This window comes from Coenobita brevimanus, chromosome 92 (genome assembly GCF_032717465.1).
Source record: "Coenobita brevimanus isolate Jiangsu-jjx chromosome 92, ASM3271746v2, whole genome shotgun sequence".
Taxonomy (NCBI): domain Eukaryota; kingdom Metazoa; phylum Arthropoda; class Malacostraca; order Decapoda; family Coenobitidae; genus Coenobita; species Coenobita brevimanus.
Genome location: NC_137045.1, coordinates 1,031,575 through 1,059,035, shown reverse-complemented (window position 1 = coordinate 1,059,035; position 27,461 = coordinate 1,031,575). Strand labels below are relative to the sequence as shown.

Here is a 27,461-nt window from a genome sequence, read left to right as displayed (position 1 = left end):
ACTTCTTAAGGTTTGGCCACATGAGAGAGCATTATCGCGAGAAAAATAAATATCTTGATTAATGGTGAATATCGGGCAGCAGCCCATTATCAGGAGCATCGAAACTCAAAATTTGGTTAATAAATTATTCTTAATTTCAATTACTGAGATAACGTGAAGGAAGAGGTGTTATGAAATTTCCAACAGCTACGTATTATTTCGTTAGAGAGAAGCGTCTGAATTACTGTCTTGCTAGCTAGACCCAAGTTTGCAAGTGTTCATTCTGGTGATGCGTTGATACGGAGGCAGGCGCGGATGCAACAAGCCATGAGGGCATGGCGGCATGGGCGTGGTGGCGAGTGGCAGGAGCGGCAGGGGAGACTGAGTCGGCAGGGGAGCGAGGTGTGGCGACATCAGGACAACGAGATGGGGTTGTAGCGCATGATCCGGGCCAGAAGCAGCCACAGCAGGGCGGCGGCTACGCACGTCACAACACCACCCCACCCAAGTTCCAAAGACCACCCAGTCTCAAACACACGCGCAGAGCTGTACTCCGGCATTGCCTGCCCAACAAGGGTTTGGTAAAGTTAGACTGGGTTAGATCAGATTAGGCTATGTTACCTAACCCAGTTACACGATTCTAACATAGCAACATGACCCAAACCTAGTAACATAGTCTCGCAAAGTGACCCAAACCTCGTAACATAATCTAGTAACATAATCCTAACCTAGTAACATGACCATAATCTATAGCTCTTTTACCTTAACTTCGCGACTAGCACCATATTCTAGCCTGAATCTACCATTAAACTCAACAGTCAGTAATTTTAGACCAAGTTAGGGTAACAAGACCCTAAAGTATTAACATGACCCAGCAACATGACCATGCTACATTTTACTATTCTCTTATGTGTCATTTATGCCTTTCTAATACCGACACAGATTGCATAAGTAGCATGTAATTGAAAACTAACGCGCCAATTGCAGAAATAAATTTCTATAGAAGAGTACTACTACTGCTGCTGCTGCTGCTGCTGCTACTACTACTACCACTATTACTACTACTACTACTACTATTAATAATAATAACAATAACAAGTTGAAAGACTTACCTTCCTCCCCACATGCCTGCATTCCAACATTCTTGCCCCCCCCCTCTTTCTCTCTCTCTCTCTCTCTCTCTCTCTCTCTCTCTCTCCTTCCATCCAATCTCTTCTTCTCTCTGCATCATTTACGGTTTTCTCCTTCAATCTTTTAGTTCTGGTCTTCTCATGTTTTAAGTATTTCGTTATTCTCTCTCTCTCTCTCTCTCTCTCTCTCTCTCTCTCACCCCGGTCTGTTTATCCAGTATGCCACAATCCTTCTTGGTCCGTCGCTTGAAGTGCATTATGGTCAAGCAGAAGAGGCCGAACGTAGCTGCACAGGGAGATACAATACACCATTAACATAATAATAATAATAATAATAATAATAATAATAATAAAAATGATGATGATAATAATAATAATAATAATAATAATAATAATAATAATAATAATAATAATAATAATAATAATAATCCCCACAATTTGATTCGGCTTAAGAGGAACTTCTATCAATGAATGGGTAACTTACGTTAAATTTAGGAGAGATATGGTTGAGTCAGAGTTGCTTTGTGTAAGGCGAGGATGTACATATATTTTAGTACACTACTCACAGGAGGGATGTACATATATTTAGTACAGTACTCGCGAGCAAGGATCTACATATACAGAATTTAGTACAGTACTCACAGGCAAGGATGTACATAACTCCAGTGATGAGTACAGCTGAAATCTGTCGCTGTATGATTCCAAATATGCCAACAACAGCAGATGCAGCCAGCAGAATACAGCAGACAAGGGCGCACGATATGCTTAGATTCTGCATCCCTGGAAGATAGTTACATAAAGTTACAAAAACCACACAGATCTTACGGGCCCTACCAGACAGTATGCTCTTAATACTGATATCTAGTAACAGAAGGGATAGTACAACAGAAGGCAGAGAGAGAGAGAGAGAGAGAGAGAGAGAGAGAGAGAGAGAATCCTCAGCAGGTAGACGCACAGCACCTGTTCGTAAATGGACGAGTATACTACGCGTAATGCCAGTACGAGGGGACTTGTACGTCGAGAAAAGACGTATTTTGTATTTCATTTTTTTTTTGTGTTCAAGACAATTTAATGCCAGTTCCAGGTGAGACATCCTGTAGTGAAAGGTTTAATGAGGGTTATAATGTATCTAACCCCAGCAGTTCAGCAAGTCTCTCTCCGTCTAAATAAAACCGTCTGAAAGCGGCAAGAATTAAATTAAACTTGAGAAAATGGAAGTTCGTGTTGATAACTCATCTATACCCTCCTTAACAGATAATGTGTGATCTCAGGTTCATGTGAAACGTGAACCCAGTGGACTGCAAGCTGACATAGCCCTTCTCGGGCAGTCCTTTGGGGAATTAGGAGGGAGATGAGGGACGTTTGTATACCCGGGCATTGGAGCCACTCGAGTTTATTGATGCCACCACGTGAAGGCATTCCTCTCCAGCACCGGATGACCTATGGAAAACAATACATTCACGAACAACGTTTTGGAATCTCTGCATATTGAGATACCGCCTTGGATGCTTTTAAAGTGTAGTTTTAAAGGGTTATTGGTAAAAGTTAAACGGTTAACAGGAGGAGAACACAATCAGTTTTTGTTACGGAGGAAGAAGAAGAGATACGGTACAGTTTCTGCTATAGTACGGAAAATTTAACAGCATCAGCCAAAAGAATACTAAGTTAAGTGAGATTACTGTGGTAGGAACAATGCCTAATGGGGTACAGTAGGTACTCGCAACGGAAGGGTACATACAAGTTGGTAGGGGAAGAGCTATGGTACATTCTCTGCCACAGTACGCAACATACAAGAACGCCAGTAAGTAAAGAGAATATCGTCATGTACTGAAAGGATCCGTTACAACACAAAATCTGATACGGTATGGAAAGGAAGGGTACAGTACACACAAGGAGTAAGTGGAAGGAATACGGTACAAGCTCTGCTACTGTATGACACGGAAAGAAAAAACACAAAGGTACAATACATTTTCGACTACATCATGGCACATCCAAGTCTCAGCTACGTTACAGAACGGAAGGGTACAGTATATACATGTAAAAGCAGGAAGAAATGCGATATGGTCTCTGCTACGGAATAGAAAATTCAAGACCAGCAAGGTATGGCACAGTCTCATTCACAGTACTGTACGTTACATCCCAGGAGGTAGATATATACGGTACAGCCTCTGCACATATATATGGTACATCCATTTGGAATATATGCGGTACAGTCTCTGCTACCGTAACAGTAGCAACATCCATTAAGGACGAAGGGATACGGTACAATCTGTGCTATGGAACGGAAAATTAAAGAACAACAGGATAAAGTACAATCTCAGCTACAGTGCAGTACGGTTACATCCAATTACGAACAGTAAGCAAAAAGAGAATACTGAATTATCCTCGGTCACTTACGGGTCACCCAATCATTCCTGTTGAGTCTGTGTTGATTTGAGCAAGGGGAAGTTATAGAGAGAGAAGACGATGATGAAGATGACTTACTCTGCACCCAGTTGTTGTTTCGCTCCTCTTTCATCATGTGAGGGGTCAGATAATTTACGCAACCAACCATCTCGAAGCCCATGTCGCTTAACTGCTTCTGTTCACTCTCTGTGGGGGAATAAAGCGGAAGATTGTGTTAGATTAGATAAGGCCAGGTTACACTGGGTTAGGCTCAATTCAGTTTGGTTAGGTTTAACAGTTCTCACAACCGACCAACTCGAAGTCCATGTCGTGATGTTGCTTTTGCTCGCACTCTGAAAAAACACGAAAAAACAAAAAAAGAAAAAGAAAAGAAAAGAAAGAAAAGTATGGTAAAGGGGGAGGCAGACGCCAAGTAGTGCTTAGTCGTGGTGCTCATTTCCGCAACTTAGGCGTCTGGGATACAAAGCCTCTACATCACACAGGCAACCAGTTACCTCCCTTAAATGTTACCAAATGAATTTATTTCATCTGATAACCCACAATGGGTGAATGGAAACCTAAGCTGAATGTCATCAGCTGTTCACGACAGGATCTATCTATACATATATTCATATACGGTATATGTACAGTACACATATAGTGTATATATATATATATATATATATATATATATATATATAGATATATATATATATATATATATAGACAGAGAGAGAGAGAGAGAGAGAGAGAGAGAGGGGGGGCAAAGACAAGAAAGTTGCGGTCCTTGGCTATATCAGGCACTGGAAAAGGGCAAAGGTGAAGGGAAGAAAGGGGTAAAAGACATACAGACAGATCAGGGGACAGACAGCCAGACACATAATATAGTACACAGGCAGACAGGAAGATATATATGGTGATATGAGAGAAGGTTCAGAACGGGGAGGGGAGGGGAGGGAAGAGGAGGGAAGAGTGAAGTGAAGGGGAGGGGGAAGGACCTAAACTGTTTTTCCTTGACAGAACAGAGGGGAGCTGTGACAGGAAGGAAAGGGAATTGAGGTACAGTATATAAACACACACACACACACACACACACACTGGAAAGATAAACAATAAAATGAATAACTAGTCTACAAACCTGAAGAAAATCATATGAAAACGAGAGTTATTCCATAGCCTCCTCTGACCAAAGACATCCACCACCATGTCACCTAGCGTCTGTTTGTCTGTCTGTCTGTCTGTGTGTCTGTCTGTCTGTCTGTCTGTCTGTCTGTCTGTCTCTGTCTCTCTCTCTCTCTCTCTCCATCACCATGCAATTTTAGCGTCAGGTGAGCCTCCAGCTCGGCCATTCATCCCTCGGGGGCAGAAAGATAGGGTCCATCTCTCTCTCTCTCTCTTTCTCTCTCTCTCTCTCTCTCTCTCTCTCTCTCTCTCTCTCTCTCTCTCTCTCTCTCTCTCAAATTTAATGCCATCTTAGGTGTGTGTGTTTTTAACGCCTTTACTATCGACAAAGACTGCATAAATAGCATACAAAAGAATACTGACATGCCATATGGAAATAAACCAGTAAAGGAGTGCAAAGCTGGGACACTGAAGGTAACCCTACATCAAGTGATTGGATGGTGGGTGCCCATGCCTACAACAATTTGAGAAAGAATGCTCTCGAACACCCCAAAGGATTCACCAGCTTCTTCTACTTTTGAAATATTTCGCACAACGCCGTGTTATAGGTGACTAAGGGGATTTCGTAACAGTTTTCTAAGCGATTTATTCATCATAGTACACCTCAATATCCTCTTGCATGTTACTGATGTACGTTAAGCCAAAACAAGACGATATACAAGGCATACAAGAGAATGTTACTGTGTACAATAATAAATCGCTACGGATGAGGTGCTACGATACTTTGCCACCTCGAGTACGGCACTATAGATGACTAAACGGTTTTATCGAAAAAAAAAAAAAAAAAAGCTTCAGACACTAAATGATTCAACAACTTGGCCTTGTTTTCAAATGTCACGCAAACACACACACACACACACACACACACACACACACACACACACACACACACACACACACACACACACACACACAGCCTTAATTCTGTTAGCAGTCAATGAATATCCTAGCATGGACACTGACCACGCTAAATCGAACGTTAGCATGGGGATAACCTTTACGACGTTTGATTGCGCAATATCTTGTGTGTTCCTGACATTTTTCGGCCAGTGCACCCAGTCCTAGCAACGGTGCCATGTGGGACGCCTTACGTAACAAACAGCTACATTTAAGTCACACCCCAGGAACACTGCAAACTTTCTTCCTTCACTGTTTTAGTTAGCTACAGTCGGTCTCATTTCATCTGACCGAACTGGGCCACCTGTATACAAAACAGTGGCTGCATGAAATCTGGTCTTAGTTATGAAGTAAGAATGAGTCTCCTTGATTTGTAATGAAATCAACCTTGCCATGTGACTATACCTGGCCATCATTTATGCTGAACGGGGTTAAGGATCTCTGTCAGGTTAGAACAACACGTTATAGAATTCACATAATCCTAGTTTGCTATAATAATAATAACAACAACAACAACAACAACAACAATAATAATAATAATAATAATAATAATAATAATAATAATGAAAATAACAATAACTCCTTTAGAGCGATAAAGCATTTTTAAAAATCCTGCTGTTCAATGATTTTATGCAAATTAGGTAACACTGCTCCAACTCAAGGGGCTAATGGTGACTACCAATATATCTAACCTCCCCAGCCACAACACTGTCTCCTGTGCTGTATAAAATCGTCCGGTGGAAGAAAGAGTATATAAAAAACTACATCACTAATTTGAAGGTCTTAATTACCTCATTCCTCGGTCAACATGAATATTTCTACATCTTTTTCATGATTCCCCAGTTAGCTTTGTGTGTGTGTGTGTGTGTGTGTGTGTGTGTGTGTGTGTAATCAGGGAACAGTCAGACAACAGGAACAGCTCTACAATTTTTCATGATTCTCTCATTGGATCTTTTGCAATCCGGGAAACACACATACTAACGAGAAGACAACAACATTTCAACTATTTTTCATGTCTCCCACAGGCTCTTTTTCCGGTAAACAGACAGACAGAAAAACGGACAGACCGGAGTGCATTCCTGACAGCGCGGGGAAGCCAAACACGCATTTCTCTCATCATGAGTTTCGCAAATTACTGCCAGAAATAAGAGCTTTGCATACACCTTCGTGACCTCTGCTCTAAAAATACAAGAGCCTCATTATTTAACCACTTCAGGATGATGACTTTTGTCTTTTCTTCTCTTAATCTTCATCATCATCATCATCATCATCATTCTTTAGTTTGTGGTAGGTGGAGGCACTCACCATCCACTCATTCCATATGGTGCAATCCTACCGTATGGTGACTCTGCCCTGAAAGGGAAGCCAAACTGTTTCTGTAATAAAGGAAACAATTTTCTCTGTTGGGTGTTAACCATATACTCAAATGACACCTGGCGGTCTTGTGAGTTGAGGCGTTCCAATTGAGTGAAGCCCTTAAAGGTTTACATCCGAGGGCGGTTGGAGTTTATTGCTCATATAATGCCACTAAGGGACGAGTGAGGCTGGTCACCCTTTCCTAAAATATCAGGGCTGAATACCCTAGCCCCAGGCACCTAGGCTTGTAATGGAGCAAAAATGTACTGACACCTCCAAATTATTTTATTCAGCTTAGGTAACACATTTCGAGGTGGAGTTACAGCACAGGACTGGCATATAGGTATGAGAACAGAGGTCTGTATCTCTGGCCTGGTAGTTGAGTGGTTACAACGTCCCAGGCAAAGTGACGGCCTTGCATAGGTTCCATAACCAAGAGGTGAACGGAGGTTTTTCGATCAGTATAATGTCATACGGAGAAACAGACTGGTCATCTATATTTAAATATAGAGGATTATGGTAGCCAAACTCTGAGTGCACTCCATACATCTCAAAGCGGGTAATATGGCACTAGGTGTTACCATTACCGATTACCCGACCGCCGTAAAAAGTTGAAGAAATACGATGTTTGAGAGGGCCTCACGTTTGAAATTTTGTATTATTCACTGTGTACACTGTGCATCCGTGTGATTTACATTTTCCTGGAACATACCAGGATAACATTTTCATTATAGATAAATCACATAGAGTGTTTACTAGGCCCTCAGAGAACAGGGCTTGGTTACACCTTCCCCCTTCCCATCTGCGGCCATGCCAATGGGTTTGAATTGTTTGTAAGTCCACGGCGAGGAAAACTTGCGGTCAAATCAGAAGGTCTGCAGTCAGAGGTTTGGTCTCGCGCTCTCTGACGTCATGAATCGATGCACTCCTATTATTTCTTTGCCGGGAATCTCACCTTCGCATACATGCCATGAGGGGCCTCACCCGCCGTCACTTTCACGATAAGAACGGACTCAATATGAACATCTGATGAAACAAGTAGTGTGTGTGTGTGTGTGTGTGTGTGTGTGTGTGTGTGTGTGTGTGTGTGTGTGTGTGTGTGTGTGTGTGTGTGTGTGTGTCCGGCATTTACAGGCTATATTTCAATTTGCTCACACACAAACAAACAAACACACACACACACACACACACACACACACACACACACACACACACACACACACACACACACACACTGCACTGAAAGGGATAAGTGTGTGAGAGTGGCCGTTGATTAAATCTGAATATATAACGAAGTCCGTCGCCTCAACACATTCCGCCACTGTTATCCCCACGGTAAAATAGAATATATTATTTACTTCGTTCTATCATCTATCTACCCATATCGTAAATCCCGTTCTATTATCCAGTCCGCTATTCCATCGTGGAAGAGGAGGCAACGCAATACTTTCTCCTTAGCGATTTATTTCGCATTTTAAGCCTTAACACTGTCTTGCAAGTTGTTTATATCACTTTAATATCGACACAGTCTGCATGGGTTACTTAGAAGATGATACCGATGTGTAATGTCCAAAATAAACCACTGAGAATGAGAAAAGCTATGTAAAACACCGTCTATGGTCCCAACAGGAGCGTAGGGGCCCAAGGCTAGGCTACAAAGCTGCCTATATAACTCAGATTATGACCATGATTAAGAGAGACGGTGTAAGGGGGTGCAGGTGGCATTACAAGAGACAAAGGATGATAGCACTTCCATGTGTGTGTGTGTGTGTGTGTGTGTGTGTGTGTGTGTGTGTGTGTGTGTGTACTTTGTAAGTGAAATAAAGCTTGTAAATGCCGGAGAGTTTCGCGCGCGCGCACACACACGCACACGCACACGCACACACACACACACACACACACACACACACACACATAGACTGCTATAATTACGATGACGTTTTTAGTACCATAGTTTATGGGTGCTGAGAGTGAGACTCCATCCCACTTCCCAATAACGCTACTGTACTGTAATCACCATTATTAGCGTAACTGTCTATCTTTCTATTTACCTACCTAACTTAGCACATCTATCTGTGTCTATCTATCTATCTATACTCTTATCCTTTACTGCCCAATTAGTAGCGTAAGGACTGGGAACACCAAACATTTCAGGCAAATGACCAGCTTCACCCCCCCCGGAGTGGCATTATGTGAGCAATTAACCCCAACAAACCCTCGACTTTAGACCCTTCTGCGCTACATCCGGTTGGAACACCTTAATCCAATAGACCACCAGGCGTCCATTTTGGATTCCTGGTTATCGGTCAGTGCAGTAAATGGTTTCCTAGCCTACAAGGAACCATACGGCTTGTACCTCAGAACAAAGTCATTTGAAGGAAGCAGTGTTACAAACATGGTGGGTCGTACGATAAGGACGATGATGAAAACAGCGAGAGTCAGTGGGCGGATAACTATTCACGTCAATCACAAGGAATGCCCAATGACGGGAAGCCTACACGTGGTGACGCTATGCACCCTGGGTAGAACAGCAGCGGCGTACACCCGGGAACCAAGCCTCCTATTTTCCATGCACCTCGCCATGGTTTCGACCCTGGCGAGGAGCTTACTACTAAAATGGGTGCTGGATCCCTCAGCGATGTGTATACTGTACTGTGCCTTTAGGACAGCCCCACAGAATCAGTTACATGTCTGAGGTCGTCGGGCCTGTTCGACTGAGCAGAACAGGAGTATGCAACAACAGCAACGCAATGCAAAAATGAATACGTGTAACAGTAAGAGACAACCTCACATTAACCCATAAGATGTGTAGGGAGCCGAGGCCAGGCTACCGTCTTCCAGCAAGTTCAAAGGTAGATGACCAACCTACTCCCCTTGCAATGATTATAAGATTTAAAAAAATAAAATTCCATTCACTTCTTCAGGTTGAACTCATGGGCTTAATATACAGTGGGTGACATGGGAGGCTTGGCAGCATTCTTCCTCAGCGATATATTTTGTACATTATTTCTAAACATTTTCTTGTATGTTATCTATGTCGCTTTAATATCGATATGGCGTCCCTCAATAATGTATAATGAAATATTGAAGATAATAATTAACTACTTGGGACGAGGTGTTACAAAATCCAAAACAATTTTAATACGTCACCGTGCACACGGCTGGATCGTTACTCCGACTGCGGTGTTCCGTCCACTAGACAACCCGGCGCCAGAATGAATCAGGACTTGCTAAATAACCACGAGCTTCGCTGACCCTCGCATATCATACAACACACAACACACAAGAACCGAATATCATATATTGTAATGGTCGGCTTGCATACGCCAATGATGGGCGGCAGCTCAACTATGTATGTTCAAGCCGTGTTCCAAGTCCTGATGAGCAGCTTCTAGTATTTGTAGTAACTGCAACTCAAGGCTCATCCAAACGTTAAAGAAGTTTTCTGCAGGCTAAAGTTACCTTTCTCCTGTAGTTCAACATCCTCCTTTTACGGGATACGGAAGGAACTGAGAGATCTTTGTATAACCGGACAGCAGAGCCAACTGGTCATATCGGGGCCACCACGTTAAGTGGTCCCTCTCCACCAATGATCCACAGGAATGGGGAACACCACTTTCTGTTACTGGTGAAGTGACTCGCCCCCACCCAATGCTTCAAGCATGGGTATAGGTGTGGAAGACTTTGGAGATGTACAGTGAGAGTGTGTATGTGGAAACTGAGTTGTAGTAGTTGCAGCTCTGAGTAGGAGTAGCTGTATTTATCACCAAGGGAACACTGAAGGTGTGCGAACATTGTGAGAACACATGTAAGGACGCACTACTGAGCCCTCTCAAATATCCCCTCACATGTGGGACTGAACCCAGAGCTGAATTTGTGGGAGCACGCTCATCCAACCGACCGTCGGAGGCACCACTGACGAATTTTATGAAGCAAGCGTTACGTAGACAAAAATGTTCTTATCTGACGGAGGCGGAGTATGCAGTAGTGGGCCGTAATCTAAGTGGTTTGGGGAACTTTGCAGCACCTGTTCATTACATCTCATAATCTTGTATGTTACTGATGGAAACAATCTCGACATTAATACCACATAACTACATAAAGAGAAAGTTAAGACAAGTATGTAAAATGAATGGCTAAGGAGGAGGTGCTACGAAGCCTCCTATATCATCTAGAATCCGGTCCTAACTGATTTTGGAGATTTCGTAGCACCTGTTCCTAATTTATTTGCACGGTACACCTCACTAAACCAAGGCAGCGTGATATTAAAGCGATATACCTGTAAATAACATAGGAAGTAATATTAAGATGGAGTAGCCAAACTAAATCGCCTGGGAAGAGGTACTACGAAGCTTCCTATGCCTCCCCTACCAAGGCCCTGTATATGCGATATAAATGACATACCACAGAAAGTCGGGGTGCGATAAGCAAAATAAAGCGCTAAGAAAGTAGTGTTTGAAGCCTCCTCTTCCACCAAAAGTATGAGCCTGTGTGTACGATATAAATAAGATGCCAGAAAAAAGTCAAGGTGTAACATGCAAAATAAATCGCTAAGGACATGATGTTAAGAACCCTCCTGTGCCAGCTAGAATACGGTCCGGTGTCTGCAGTCTGAAACTCCGGCCTGACATTCAACAAGCCTTGCGTGATCCCCGAGTCTCGGACTAATAATAGCGAAGGGGGAAGAAACAAGGGAACATCGACCGTCAGTGTGATGATAAGGCTAACCCGCTAGTCTACCATCATCCAGCAGTCATGTTCTGGTTATTGCATATACCCTTATCAATTAACCCCCTCACGGTAGAAATAACTCAAGTATTCAGCAAAAGCCAAACTACTTAATTCAGCTGAGTGCGTCACAGGAGGATAACCACCTAATCTACCGTCATCCAGAAGTCATGTTCTGGTTATTACATTCACCCTTATCAACTAACCCCTCACGGTCGGAATAACTCTAGTATTCAGCATTTTAATATAGGAGCCTTATAGTTAACGCTAACAGGGAAGAATTGGGGATTATACTCTATAGCTACTCATTAAGGTCTATCAGAGTCATTTAGTGCCGGCAAGTCACGAGTCTACCTACGAATTATGCAGTTCACTATGTACATCCTCCAATACTTAACTAATCGCTTTTCACAGTTAGGTCACTAACTTGACCTAAAAGTGCCATTTCTCCATCTTCAGTGCAGAGCTGTAACAACAGATTAACACCAGAATATGGTGCTAGTTACAAAGTAGTGCCATGAAAGGATGTAGAAAATAAGGTAGTACTGTCTTTTCTACCATTAAGTTAACATTAAGCTGCAAGGGGACAAAAATCTGGAACATGTTAAGGTGAAATGCATATAATACTGTCTGTAAGCATGAACGGTGGCAGACAGAAACAGTAACTCATCCTACAACGATAAATATTGGAACACTGAGCCATGACTTCCAAAACCTAGTGATGCCACCTATACAGCCCACCAAATTTCCAGTAATATTATGTAAACGTTTCATTATTGTTCAAGTAAACTATGGATCAAAATAACTGCTTTAGGAAATACTGGGTGGTCTATATACTACACATTCAGTTCTGGGATGGAATTTTCAAACGCATTTACGATTGATTCCTTGTAGTAAGTCATATAATAATAATAATAATAATAATAATAATAAATACTGTGAGTACCAGATCTATTTTACTGAATATACTTTTTATATCCCCTTTAATCCTTTCAGGAACAGAAAATAGAAGTTGGGTCAAGAAAAATAAACAATGCAGCTCATAAGAGTGAAGTGAAGAGGAGTGGTAGGAGGTGAGGGAGAAGTGATTGATCCGCTGACTGATGTATATCCTTGTGGAAGCTTGTATGGTGCTGGCTTAAAAGGAAAAAAGTGGGATCAACAAAAAAATGCTGATGAAAAGACTGAAGTAAGGAGGTGTATTATGGAAGCGGACGGCGGTGAGAGAAAAGCAATTGATTCATTGATTGATGCGTGCCACTTGAGGCTGAGAGGTTGTACCTGATAAAGGACCCGACCAACTAAGTATAGACATGAAAGCTACACTTAAGGTCAATGGCTCTTCTAACTCTAACATCATCGCCTAGTCTGTCTGTCTGTCTGTCTGTCTGTCTCTGTCTGTCTGTCTGTCTGTCTCTGTCTGTCTGTCTCTGTCTGTCTGTCTCTGTCTGTCTGTCTGTCTGTCTGTCTGTCTGTCTCTCTCTCTCTCTCCCCACACGCAAACACAAAAACACAAGGTAGGTGGCACGTCTATCTTCCACCAGCTTCACGCACACAGAGTGACAAGCCAAGTGGTTTCTTGTAGCCCAGGAAGTCATTTACTACGCTGGGTGGTAACCACATAACCAAATGGACGCCTGACGGTCTAGTGAGTTAAGGTGCTCCAACGAAATATGGATCAAAGGGAACTACGTCCGAGGGTTGTCAGGGGTTACAAATTACATGATATCGCCTAGGGATAAGAAACTGGCCACTCTTGCCTTAAATGTTTGGACTACGTAGTTGGGCCCCAGACCTTTATTCTCAAGATGAGCATGTGTGAGTGTGTATGTGTGTGTGTGTGTGTGTGTGTGTGTGTGTGTGTGTGTGTGTGTGTGTGTGTGTGTGTGTGTGTGTAATAAACAAGAGCCAACAATAGCCACGGAGCCAGTGTTTACCGAGGTATCCATTGAGAGTCAGCGTCATTTGAGAGGAGACAAAAACCCCGCTGGTCCCATATTTGTCTTTTGTCAGGAGTGGTGTGGCCCACTTCAGAAAATCTACGCACGGAATAAAATATCAATAGTAAAGAAGTCGAAAAAAAAAAAAAATTCAAAAGATATTAAGATAGTAAACCAATAAGAAGTTCTCAAAGAGGAATCAGAAGCACCAAAAATCGACACATGAGCTTAAAACATAATTAAACGTATCTCGACAAGGACCTTGCTATCAAAACAAAATAGAACTGATTTTTTAACGAAAATTTTTAGTGGATGTGGTGATAATACGTTAGTCATTTCTGTATCATTGCTAAGTCTGTAATATGTGAGGCAGATTAATCACATCTAATATTTACCGATGCCCCATAAATGACTATAAGCAAATAGAAGCAGGCCTATGCTTACATCCTTGCTGACTCAGTTTTAATAATTCTGTCAGAGACCTCCGAACCCACAACACACTCGACGTCCATGCATTCTATATTCAGCCTAGCACACGACACGGAGACAGGGGCAGCAAATAAACAGGGAGTGACTGACTATCGATTCCGGGGGGAGAGAGGTGCGAGAAAGCGTTGTGGTACCTAAAAAACAATGTCACTACCTGAATATACAAAAAATACATATAAAATCTTTCAAAATATACCAGAAATTTGTTTAAAATCTTTCTCACAGCATTTGATACAAAGAGCTACGGTGAGACAAAAGCGCGAGAAAGTATCATGTTACTGACGATCGTATTCTAGGTGGCATAGGAGGCTTCGTCGCACATTTTCGTCAGGGATTTATTTTCCCTTGTTACACCTTATCATTCTGTTACATGCTGCTTACAACGTTTTAATATGTCGTAGTCTAGGTGACATATGAGGTTTCGTAGCACCTCTTCCTTAGCGATTTATTTTGCTTGTCATACCGCAAGATTCTTTTGTATCCTACTTATATTAGTATCAACACAGTTTGCATCAATAACATGCAAGAGAACTGTATTCCATTAGAGTAAAAACAAATACAATAGGAAAGAAATAATTACAGTAATCGCGGTACAAAAATAATATTAGAAAAGGAAATAATGACCGTATTCACGGTGCAAAAACAGAGATATAAGAAAGAAAATTATGACAGTATTCAGGGTGTTAAAAAATTAGACAGTGCCTCAGCCAAGGTCACAAGAAGCCTCACGAACCCTGCATATATTGAGCGGAAGAGGACGACGACGACGTGCAAACCTACCATTATGGATTGCACCCAAACAGTTTAATGTGGCGAGTGGTGCTGGAGAAAGACTCCTGCAAATGGCGGCTGGCGCCGCCGATATATACAGATTGCCCAACTGCCTGGTTATATTAACATCCCGTAACTACTTCCCTATCCCTCAAAAGGAGCATGGTGAACTGCAGGAGATTGCCTTAATCCTGCAGCAGGCCAGGTTCACGTTTCCGGTGAACTTGGGGCTACAAAAACTATTATTAATGTAGCGAATTAATGTGCAGTCGCAGACATTAATTTAGGTATACTATTATGTCGAATTTTATGGAACTCTTGCACAATCTCGGAAATGTTTGCTGGGTTACGAAAACCACATTTCTGAGTTTCAAAAGTCACTGTCCACTTTATCGTTATGAATCGTAAGGAAGTTGACCGATGTTACTGACCGCGATAGTACAACTTCGAATATATACAAGATGCTCCATAAACAACGCTCCTCTTCCACTTCACTGATCGATTTTCCGTGTGTTGTGGGGACGGTTCAGCCAGCTTAATCAATGTCTACCCCGCGTATGTTACCCATATCCTATTCCCACCACCACAACCACGCCCACACCAGCAGACTGAGCCGTCCTCGCAACACATATCACCAGCTGATTCTGTTGTATTGCGCTACTGACGGACCACCAATGAATATCGATACGCTTCATAGGTCAATAAAGAGACAGTGAGCAATTGTTTTTTAATCCTGGTGATGAGATTTCCAAAGTTCAACAAACTTTTCAAAATATTACGTGAGATTCATAATTATGGGATTAAACAGTGGGGCGATATTACTGTCCCAGATTATACGCCACGTCGTAGTTTTATGAAATTCGATAAGCCTTAACACTGAAGTAGAAATAAGACTCCTTGGTAACTAGTCAACTCTACCATCTAACTACACTTGGCTGACGGGTTAGGAAATTCAGTTAGGTTAGAACAAATGCACTACAAAGGTGGCAATCGTGTGTGTGTGTGTGTGTGTGTGTGTGTGTGTATAAGGGACTGCGGAGGTGTTCGTGTTTGTGTCGCAATGTGTGGTGTTCTAACCCCTCCCCCTCCCTTCTAATTCCTTACCTCATGCACCACAATCCCCTCCCCTCCTTATTCCTTACCTCCTATCCCTCCCACGCAACTCCCCTCCCTCATTCCTTCCTTACCCCCTCTACCCCTTCACCCCTCCATCCTTCTCCTTCCCTCCCTCTTATTTCTATCCGTTCCTCTCACCTATTTCCATTTAACTTTCTTTCCTCCTCTCTTTCTCCCTCGCCACTCAACTCCCTGTATCCTTCCTTCCTCCCTCTCCCTCATCCAACTTCTCCCTCTCCCCCATTCCTTCCCCTCTTCACCCACCTCTTCAACTTCCCTCATTTCTTCCTTCCTCACCCTCCCTCACCTAACTCATCCCCTTCCCTATTCCTTCTCTCCTCCACCTCTCCTTCCTTTCTCCCTTTTCATCTAAACTTACTTATCTCCTACTCTGCTCCTTTCCCCCCCTCCCTTCCCTGTCTCCTCTTCCTCTCCTCCTACCTCTCTCTTTCCTTCCTGTTCCTCCCTCCAAGTCCTCCAACCCTTCACTCTTTCCTCTCTCGGGTTCTTCCCCCCCCCCTCCTCTCCTAACACTCTCCTCCCTCCCTTCCCTCCTGTCCCTCCCTGCACTCTTTCCTCTCCTTCCTCTCCGCTCCTGCCTTCTCCGCTTTTCTCTCCTACCTCTCCCCTCCCTCCTCCTCTTTCAACCTCTCTCCTCTTCCCCTTCCCTCTCTCCGCCTCCCCTTCCTCTCTCCTTTCATCCTGTCCCTCTCTCCCTCTCTTCTCTTCAACCCTCTACTGCCATTCATAATCCCTTCATTCACCTGAATTATTTTCTATTAAACCCTTGCTATCTCCTGACGATTTTATTTAGCTTCGGAGACACTTTTCGAACTGAAGGGGGAGTTGATACACAACAGAGCCTCCACTAACCCTTTCACTACAAGAGGTTTACCCTTGGCGAAATAAAATCGTCTACATACAGCAAGAATAAAATGAAAAGTAAGTCGCCAGAGTGCAGAGGTAGGAGTGCCCTCAAACGTACAGTACGAACTGCTCAATGTGGAGTGAGGTACGTGCTCTAATGAAAACCCTTCTAGTTCTATTCCCCCCTCCTCCCCTCCCTCCCTTCCCCCCCCCTTCTCTCTCTCTCTCTCTCTCTCTCTCTCTCAATTCTCTGTGCCACACCTTACACTTCATCGATCTCTTCCTCATCCCTCTTCCTACTCTCTCTCTCTCTCTTTTCCTCTCTTCTTTCCATCTCTCTCCTGCTTTTACCGTTTCTCTCTCTTCCTCTCTCCTTTATCCCTTCCTTTTTCTTCTCTCTCTTATCCATTCTCTTTCATTTCCTCCTGTACCCTTCTTTTCTTCCCCTTCTCTCTCCATTTCCTCACACATCCTCCCTCATCTCCCTTCTTTTCCACATCTTCCGTTTCCTTCTAGTCTCCTTCTTCCTTCTCTTGTTTTTCCTATTCACTGTTCTTTCTTCCTCACTGTTTTCTCCCCGTTACATAATATATCTTCCCTTTCCAACCACAGTTTCCTTCTTACCTCCCTCCTCTTCCCCTCCCTTCCTATCTTTCTTCTTCCTCCTCCTTCCCCTCCTTCATATTTTTCCCTCCCTTTCTTTCCTTTATCTTATATAACTTTTCTCCCAAACTTCTCTCTTTCATACCTCTCTTTCCTTTCTCCCTACTCTTTCCTCTTCCTTTTTCCTTCCCTCTTTCAGTACTTTTATTTTCCTTTCCTTCCTACTTCCCTCCCTTCTCTTACATAACCTCCCTTCCCCCTCCCCTCCCCTACCCTCTCCCTCTCCCCCCCCCGTCCTCCCCGCCTAGGTTTACATGCAGGTAAGGTGTACGTAGGTAATGATTCACCTATATTAGGGCAAGGCCACCGACACACACAGCTTACACACACACACACACACACACACACACACACACACACACACACACACACACACACACACACACATTTATATACAAGCACATAAGCCTGGAAAGATCACATCATGCACATAAACATACACACACGAACAAACAAACACATACACCGATATACAAGCATACAGTCTGGAAAGATAAAACACACACACAGACACACACACACACACACACACACACACACACACACACACACACACACACACACACACACACGCGCGCGCGCGCAACTTTTGGGCAAATTACGTAACCAAGCAATCTTGTGGTGTAGTGATTTAAGGGACCAATCGGGGTGGGGGCCATGTGTCCGCGTACGAGGGAGAGGGGTCAGGGGGAGGGATAATGGGTGAAAGGGAGGGAAAGTGGAGGAAAGGGGAAGGGGGAGGGGAGGGGAGGGGAGGAATGGGGAAAGGAGAGGAAAATAGGTAAGGTAAAGGGAAGAGGAAGAAAGGGGGAGGATAAGGCAGAAGGGGGAGGGAAAGAAGGGTGGGGCTGGTAAATGAGTATGGTATTGTAGGTGGCACTGGAGGTTTCGTGGCACCATTTCCTTAGCGATTCATTTTGCATATTACCGCCAAATATGCTCTTGTATATCGGTATCATTCTAACAACAATATAAGTAGCATTAATTACACACTAAAGGAGAGTGTGGTGAAATATAAAGATAAATCGCTAGGGAATCAGTGTTCCCAATTCTCCAAAGCTATTTAGAAATCGACCCTTTGTGTACAAGGAAAGAAGAGGGAGGAGGAGGGAGAGGAAGGGTAAATGGGAGGAGTGGGGGAGGGGAGTGGGGGAGGGGAAGGGGAGAGGGGCGAAGAGAGGAATGGTAAACGCGTGTCATTACTCTAGGGAAACACTTTGTAAACACACTCACCAATGAAGTTTAATAATCACACAGCTTTTCATACTGCACTTAGAGAGAGAGAGAGAGAGAGAGAGAGAGAGAGAGAGAGAGAATCGTATTAAATTGCTGGAACCTTAGTACTAATGGGGCAATGAAGGCTATACCTAACCCCTCCCGTTGGCACAGTTTCTCCTAAGGTGAATAAAATCGTCTGGAGATAGCAAGAATAACACACAAATGACGTCACCCACTTTAAGGGACAAGGATTGTAAGCCGGTTGCTGCCAGCTCAGTCCACGCCTCTCTCTCTCTCTCTCTCGTCAGAAGGGATAATTTCCGCACGAAGCGCACACACACACACACACACACACACACACACACACACACACACACACAGGTATATATACGCAAATGTACACAGGTATATATACGCAAATGCACACAGGTACAAAGGTACACCACCTACGCCTATACGCACACGGTAGTATCTTGCGTGACCATATTATGAAGGGTCGATGCTGGGGGCAAGGTGTTGTGGCTGCAGTCTCTCTCTCTCTCTCTCTTTCTCTATCTATCTATCTATCTATCTACCTCGTTTTATTATGTATACCCTAAACATACGAGTATACATATATAAAATACTTGTGTGCGTTTTATTATTATACATATATATATATATATATATATATATATATATATATATAAAGTAACCATACAGAAAGGGTGATAAACACTTTAATCCATTTTCTACAAGTAGTCTCCCACAAAACTGGATAAAATTGTTTGTCTTCAACAAAAACAAAATAAACAATAAGGTGAAGAGTTAACAGGAAAATATTCTTTTTTTTTTTTCAGTATTACGAGATATTTCCCGATCTTGAATAAATCTTCTGGCGGTAAAAAAAGCTAAACAACAAACATGGTACCGGCGCTTGGTAACTGTGCTCATCTCTATAACTTGGGCCTCTGAGCCTTTGGGGGGTTATCCGCCCACAATCTTGGGCTACCAGGCTACTGCATCATCCATGTTGCCAGTTACTTCTCACTATAATCCTAGGTCCTCATTTTGTCCACCAACCCACAAAGTGTGGATGGACACCTTAATCGAGTGGAACTAGCGGCCAGCACCAGGACTCGACCTCTGGCACTAATGAGCCGGTAGTTTCATGGCTTGCAATGCTAACCACTTGACCACCGCGACAATAAGCTTAAGGCAGCTTGAATCTGCTTGCAGTATCCAGCAGCTGCCACCTCAACCAACGCAACACCTGACCGACCGACAGTGACCTTGGAAAGGATCGAAACAAAGTCCCTCTGACCCAAATACTAACACCCACCCCCCTCTACCCGCTGCTCATCGACTTTGCCATACCGCTATTATTTGCTGCACTCCCTACCTTTCTCACGCTGTACTCCCTCCCCTATCTCCCTCCCTCACACTCCACACCCTTCCCTCCCTCCCTCCACCAAGGCCAGTGACGTCATCTTGCAGGGGTATCATTGCGTCTACCTTACCTAACCTAACCTATCCAAAATTAACAACTTCTACGAGTACAGTATATCACCTTAACCTATCGCGACCCTACATTAACTTAACCCTTCCTAACCTAATCAAACCTAACATAACATAACCTAACCTAACCTAATCAACCTAAATTAACCTACCCTAACCTAACCTAACCTAACCTCACACCCCCAACTCCACCCCCATCCCCTGCGTCATCCTCCAGGGGCGTGATCGCGTCTGTCTGTACTATAAAACAGAAGTAAGTCATAATCTTTAATCTTTAACACCTGACCTGAATTTCTTCTTCTTCTTCCCTCTCTCTCTCTCTCTCTCTCTCTCTAACCCCTGACCTGAATTTCTTCTCTCTCTCTCTCTCTCTCTCTCTAACCCCTGACCTTAATTTCTGTGTACTGGGGTGACACAGCAAGGTTGTGACCTCACCATGTCACTTCTATTCCCCTACCAAGGTTCTCTCTCCCTCTCTCTCTCTCTCTCTCTCTCACACACACACACACACACACACACACACACACACACACACACACACACACACACACACACACGCACACACTTGCTATATTCTTTTTCTTCATTCCTTCAGTCTCCTTCCTTCGTTCTCTTACTTCTTCCATTTCTCCTTTCACTCCCCTCTTTTTCCCTTGCTCTTCCTTCGCTCTCTCTCTCTCTCTCTCTCTCTCTCTCTCTCTCGTTTTCTTTCACTGTGTAACAGGCAGGAAAGGATAGGGTCAACTACGGCATTTTCAGCCCGATCGATCTCTATTAGCGAATGAAAGAGACCCACTGTATTTTCTGGATGGGAAAAAAGGGAAAACAAGATTTTTTTTTTTTTCAAGGCGCCTGGTGGTCTAGTGGTTCGAATACCCAGTCGGAGTAACGGCCGTGTGCAGGTTCGATTCCCAAGTGGTGATAGGAAATTCTTCGATCATATGCCATCAAAAGGAGTAGGCTAATCATCATCATCGTCATCATCATCATCATCTTATTCATACATATACAAATGGGGTGGGCTGGATTCAGGAAAGGTAGGTGGGTGAAGTATCAGATGTCAAGAGGCGCTTTTCCGCGGTGCTCTCCATAAATAATGCTGAATTATCTAGTGCATGAAATACGATGAGTGAGTGAGTGCATGAAATTAGTGAGTAAAGAGTGAGACAATGAAGTGAGTGCATGACGGAAGGTGGTCTTGTCTCTCTGCCTGCCCGCCTCTGACCTTACACCCCCTCCCCCACCATTCATTATTAAACTGCATTTCTAGGTCAGCGAAGTCTATCTGTCGGAGTGCGCTGATTTCTTGTCCCATCAATCCCGTAGCTACACGACGCAGGCTTGCAGTTTTACACACACACACACACACACACTCTCTCTCTCTCTCTCTCATAACCAGCTACCAGATGAAGCTGTGTATCTAAAACATTCACAACTTTACAAAAATATAATATAAAACAGTAACCACAGTGACCAAAGACGAGTTATTACGAGAAGGTTGTGTCATGCAGTGGACTATTGTAATTATGGACTTATATTTTATGATTTTCTACTGTATTTTTCTCTTGTACAAAAATAATGTTCTGCATTCCATAACCTATAAACTACTGTAAATTTGACTGACTGGGTTAGACTTGCTCAGAAAAGGATATGATATAGCAGCTTAGGTCAGCTTTGGGTAAGGTTAGACGGGTTAGGATTGGTATGATGTGTAGGGTTTGCTGATTTGAGCCAATTAGCTTTAAGTTAAAATGAACTGAGTGGCGCTGAGTTATGCTCCAATAAAGTGAGTTGCGCTGAACTGAGCTGAGTGAATCTGAGTTAAGCTGAGTGCCTAAGCTAATTTACTGTACAAAAACTGAGTGCACTAACCTGAGAGTCCAACACAGAGGGTCCATATCCCGCCGTGCATGGGAACGAGGTGTATGACTTGGGATGCCCGTCGTCTGAAGCGTAGGGTGCGGGGCTGTGACGATCCCGCGACCAAACGCTGAGTGTTGAGTCTACTGCTGGCCCCAACATCTCGACGGACCTTGGACGACTGCTGAACTTGTATGCTGACCTGTGGAAAGCAATAATAATAATAACAATAAAAAAATAATAATAATAATAAAAATAGTAATAATATAATAAACATTGTCATCATCATCATCAGAAGGAGCAACAGCAGCATTCTTACCATCCGCCAATCCCAAATAGACACCACACACACACACACACACACACACACACACACACACCAAGAAAAATAAACTAAAACCCCCCCCCCAAAAAAAAAGCACTGCGAAAAACAACCATTCCCAAATCCCAAACGCAAAAAAAAGAAACATAAATACAATAAAAAGAAATCCAGACAACCCCAAAATTAATGTTTCACGAACAGAAAACCTTGATGAAAAGCAGCTCCCTTGCAAGATGTTAAAAAAATCCCTTGCAACATTAAACAAAAAATCTCTGCAAGAATCTTTTAATTAAACTGGATGTCGTTACCATGGCACTTCCCTTGACAGAAACTAATTAAGAGAGAGTTTTATGGGTGGTGTTATGAGGGTGGGTGAGAGGCAGGGCATACGGAGAGGGAAGGGGAGAGAGAGAGAGAGAGAGAGAGAGAGAGAGAGAGAGAGAGAGAGAGAGAGAGAGAGAGAGAGAGAGAGAGAGAGAGAGAGAGAGACGGTGAAAGAAGGGGGTAAGGGAAGCGGGGAGAGGGATGGAGGGGTGAAGAGAATGAAAAGGGGGTGAGGAGGGGATGGTGGGGTGAAAGGTGAGAGGGGTGAGTTTTATGGATGGTATTACGAGGAGAGTGGTTGGGTGACAAAAGGGGGTGGGGGGAGGGGGAGGGAAAGGAAGGGAAGGGAGGGAGGGGAACGGGGAAGGAAGGGAAAGAGAGGAAAGAGAGGAAGGGGAGGAGTAAAGAGGAAAACTTAATAAAATGGTCCGGTGGTAGGAAAAACACTATATACTACAAATACGCCTTTCCACTCACGGGGTTAGTGAAGGATTAAATTAGGGTCAAGGAATTTAGCTCAGCGTTTTCCAATTTCCTGTCAGCTCCCTCTCTCCTCTCTCTCTCTCTCTCTCTCTCTCTAAAAAAAAAAAAATCCAAATCAAAAAAAGAGGCCGACTTCCAAACGTCCGTACGTGCCCTGCTGAAAAAGTGTTAGATTTTAAAAGCAAACACGGAGAGAGAGAGAGAGAGAGAGAGAGAGAGAGAGAGAGAGAGAGAGAGAGAGAGAGAGAGAGAGAGAGAGAGAGAGAGTGCTGCCTGTCATGCGTGCAAGTTTTTAATTCCTTAAGTCTGATGACGCATTTTATATTTCATCCCTGCTGTCTCAATACGATTTCTACTCATAGCAATGATTTTTTTTTCTTGGTTGGTTAAATTCTAAATATTCGTTGATACGGCATTCACTACACACTTTTCACTTTAACTTCACCTAAAATCGCTCTCTCTCCATTTTGGCGGCTAAATTCTAACAAGAGTAACACTAGAATATGACGCCAGTCACGAATTAGTGTTGTGGAAATGGATATAGCCTACTGTAGAGTCGAGGCAACTTCTTTTTCTGCCACTGAGCTAAAAGGACGAAAGTATTAGCAAAGTTAGTGTATAAGAACTGTAACCATGTGGCTGCTACAAATTCTACATTAAAAAAAAAAAAATCGTCTAGTGTAGCAACAATACACTGATAAAGACACCAACGAATTCAAGGACGTATAGGCAAATCTAGAAATTTACAAATCAGGCTGAATATTGCCCTCCCCCCTCCCCCCCCTCTCTCTCTCTCTCTCTCTCTCTCATCACGCAGACCAAATCCTCGAGTTTCAAACTGCGCATCCATTATGGTTGTGTCCTAAGTGCAGGATATCCGGATTTAAGCGGAACAAAGAGAAAAACTGAATCCGGTGACAGGAGAGAGAGAGAGAGAGAGAGAGAGAGAGAGAGAGAGAGAGAGAGAGAGGGGGCGGGAGGGGGGAATGTCAATCAAGGAAAAGACAATGATAAAAGGAAATACACGAGAGTGAGGGGGTCCACGTCCCCCCCCCTCTCTCTCTCTATCCGTCTGTTTTAAGTTACACAAATGAGATGCCTAATTCACTGCCATAATTTCTTTTTAATTATAATGAACAGCCACTGCGTGTTTCCGCAACTACGATGCTCTCAAAATGATTCATAAAATACACACACTACACACACACTTTCTCTCTCTCTCTCTCTGTCCGCGTCCTTCCATACATTTCTCAAGCTGGATCAGAGTCAGGCTGTCACAAGGTTTTTCTATGGGGATAAGGGGAGCTTGAAGGAGGGGGAAGTTGTTTGCGTGCGTGCGTGCGTGCGTGCGTGTGTGTGTGTATGTGTGTATGTGTGTGTGTGTGTGTGTGTGTGTGTGTGTGTGTGAGAGAGAGAGAGAGTAGTGTAAGGGTCCTGGGCTATTTACTCCACATTTTTAAGGCTAGGTGACTTTATTCTTATATGTAATCAGTGTGGGGTGTGGCCGTGTTACAGGTGAAGCTACGATCGTCACCGTCATGGCGCCCCTCCCCTGTACGTGACCCACACCCACACCCTGATATAATTTACCAGGTGAACGAACCCTACACAGCGTTTGTTCTAGCCTGGCGAAGATCCCTAACCCAGGTCGTTTTGATGACCAAGAAGACTCATTCACCCATCATAATTAAGGGTCATCAAATTTCAGCAACCACGGCTTATTATGCAAGTCGTGGGAATGACCCTGCTCCGCCAGGTATAAACGAAACACCTGCAGCTTGTTCTAATGCTGTAACTTTGCCTCTCATTCCCTTCACCTCATCCTCGGTCTGTACTAGCCCACAACACACCATCCTCCCTCATACACCCTTTTTCACCCCAACATTCCGTGTCCACCTCTCTCTCTCTCTCTGGCGCCACTATCCTGCATTCAGCCAATCATCCCAGCCTCAGGAATCCCGGAATGGGGTCAAGGAATATCCTAGGGGAATTTGATCCCTCTCTCCCTTCCTCCTCTCTCTCTGACTCCCTCCCCCTTCCTCCCTGCTCCATTCCCTCTGTTTACTTCCCCTCCTCTCTTTGTCCTCCGGCTCACCCCCTCCCTCCTTCCCTCACTTCTCTCTCCTTTCATCCTTGCTCCTCTCTCCTCCTCTTTCTCCCTCTCTTCCCCACATCTTCCCCTCCCCTCACTCCTTTCTCATCCACGCTCTCTGCATTTTTCAGTTCTTTCCCTTCCTGTCATTTCCACCTTCTCACTCCGTTACTTAATTTCATATCCCTCTTTCTCCCTCCCTCAATATATCACCCATCCACGCCCCTTCTTTCCACTTTCTACCTCCCACTCTCCTCTCCCTCCCTCCCCTTTCCCTTCTCTCTCCCATTCCTCCCTAAGCTCTCCCTTTTCCTCTCCCCTTATCCTCTCCCTTCCTCCCCCTCTCTTCTTTCCTTTCTCTCCCCTTTCCTCTCCCTTCCTCCCCCTCCCTTCTTTCCTTTCTCTCCCCTTTCCTCTCCCTCTCTCACTCCCTGTACCCCTCCCCTTCCTTCTCCCCTTTTCTCCCCATCCCCCTTCAAGAGCAAATAATCTGAGTTAATTGCATGATCATGTTGCTAATCTTGCAAAGCCCACAGCCATATACTGATTTAGAGGCTTTAAGTGCTGCCATCATCATTAGCAGCACTCATCATCATTATCATTAGCACCTTGTCATCACACACACACACACACACACACACACACACACACACACACACACACACACACACACACACACACACACACACACCAATAAGCTTAAAATACCTATCCTCCAACTTACATTAACTTTGCCTAACTCTCCACACTAACTCAAGGAAAACTACAGCCTACAAGCCATAATTGTCCTTTACTGCTTCCTGCCACCTCCTGTTTCTGCCATGTGCTCTGTTCATCCTTATTAGATTATAGCTGTGGTGGAGTGTGACTTAGCTGAGGTGGGATATGGTATGCCACTGACTGGGGCTATAACTGTGGTGGGGATAGGTGTGGTAAGTAAAGCTGAGGCGCATATAAATGTGGTAAGTTAGCTGAGGCACATATACTCGTAAACGTGGTGGGAAAAGCTGTATAAGTCTAGGTGTGGTAAGATGTGGTAAGGCTAAGGTACAGCTGTAGTAGGGTGTGGTATGGCTGTGGGAAGGGCTACAGCTGTGGCAGGGTGTGGTATATCTTGCCCGGACTATGGCATGGAAGAGAAAAATCGCCTACTTAGCTGGAGCCTGCAATCTCCCTGGCGCCAGAGTGGAGGGGGCAACGGACTAAGGAAGGAAGGATGGAGAGTAGGAAGGAAGGCAAGGAGGTGAGAGGAAAGCAGCTATGACGGATAAAATGAAAAAGTTAAAGGAGCATTAAGGAACAAAAGGAAAGAAAGAAGTTATAAGAAAAGAAGGAAAGAGGACTGAAGAGAAGAAAAGAAAGTATGAGAAAAAATGTGAATTAAAGAATAAAAGAAGGATAGAGTGAAGGAGTATAAAGCAGACATCTGAAGCAGAAAATTAAAGTAAATGAATGAAAAGGGAAAAGAAGGAAAGATGGATGGATGGATGGATGGATGGATGGAAAGAAGGAAGGAAGGAAGGAAGGGAGAAGGAAGCTCCCCCCCTTCCCACAAAACCATCCAAAAGGAAGGAGAGGACTCCCAAGATTTAATGCACGAAACGAATAGGTAAAGGGAGAGGGGGCAAGAATGGCGTGAGGGAAGAAGAAAAGAAAAGAAAAAAGGGAAGAAGACAAGGACGGAAGGAAGGGATGGAGGGAGGGGAGAAAGAAAAAAAGAAGGAAGGAAGGAAGGAAGGAAAGAATACTGGAAGATGGAAGGAAGGCCGTCACTGACTGGGGGGGGTTCTAACAACCAAACTTACGGGCGTTCCCAAGAAGGGAGAATATATATATATATATATATATATATATATATATATATATATTTGTGTGTGTGTGTGTGTGTGTGTGTGTGTGTGTGTGTGTGTGTGTGTGTGTGTGTGTGTGTGTGTGTGTGTGCACCTGAAAGAATGCGGGCATTAAACTCAGGGGGCACGGAAGCAAATTTAGAAAATGTTGCTGAAGGAAACGGAAGCAGAAATACTCGCAAATTAAAGGAGGGCAGAGTCAAGAGTGAGAAAGCCAGGCTGGTGCGGAAAACACGAAGTACGTGACCGGGAGGGATAAAAGAGGGATGGAAGGTGGAATTAATGGAGAAAACATGGCGATGGGAATTAGCA

The 27,461-nt window shown here is 43.8% G+C and overlaps 1 protein-coding gene across 1 annotated transcript in view; it reads right to left on the bottom strand.

Annotated features, from left to right (window-relative positions):
- Nucleotides 1-299: 299 nt before the first annotated feature.
- Nucleotides 300-27,461, bottom strand: part of LOC145412136 (uncharacterized) — a 29,644-nt gene continuing 2,482 nt past the window's right edge. The window contains exons 2-6 of the mRNA XM_080282070.1: nucleotides 22,091-22,280; nucleotides 3,507-3,701; nucleotides 1,752-1,889; nucleotides 1,310-1,395; nucleotides 300-542 (exon numbers count right to left, since the gene is read on the bottom strand). Coding sequence (XP_080138196.1) covers nucleotides 393-542; nucleotides 1,310-1,395; nucleotides 1,752-1,889; nucleotides 3,507-3,701; nucleotides 22,091-22,280 — 759 coding nt within the window. The 3' untranslated portion in view covers nucleotides 300-392. The remainder of the gene's footprint in view (nucleotides 543-1,309; nucleotides 1,396-1,751; nucleotides 1,890-3,506; nucleotides 3,702-22,090; nucleotides 22,281-27,461) is intronic.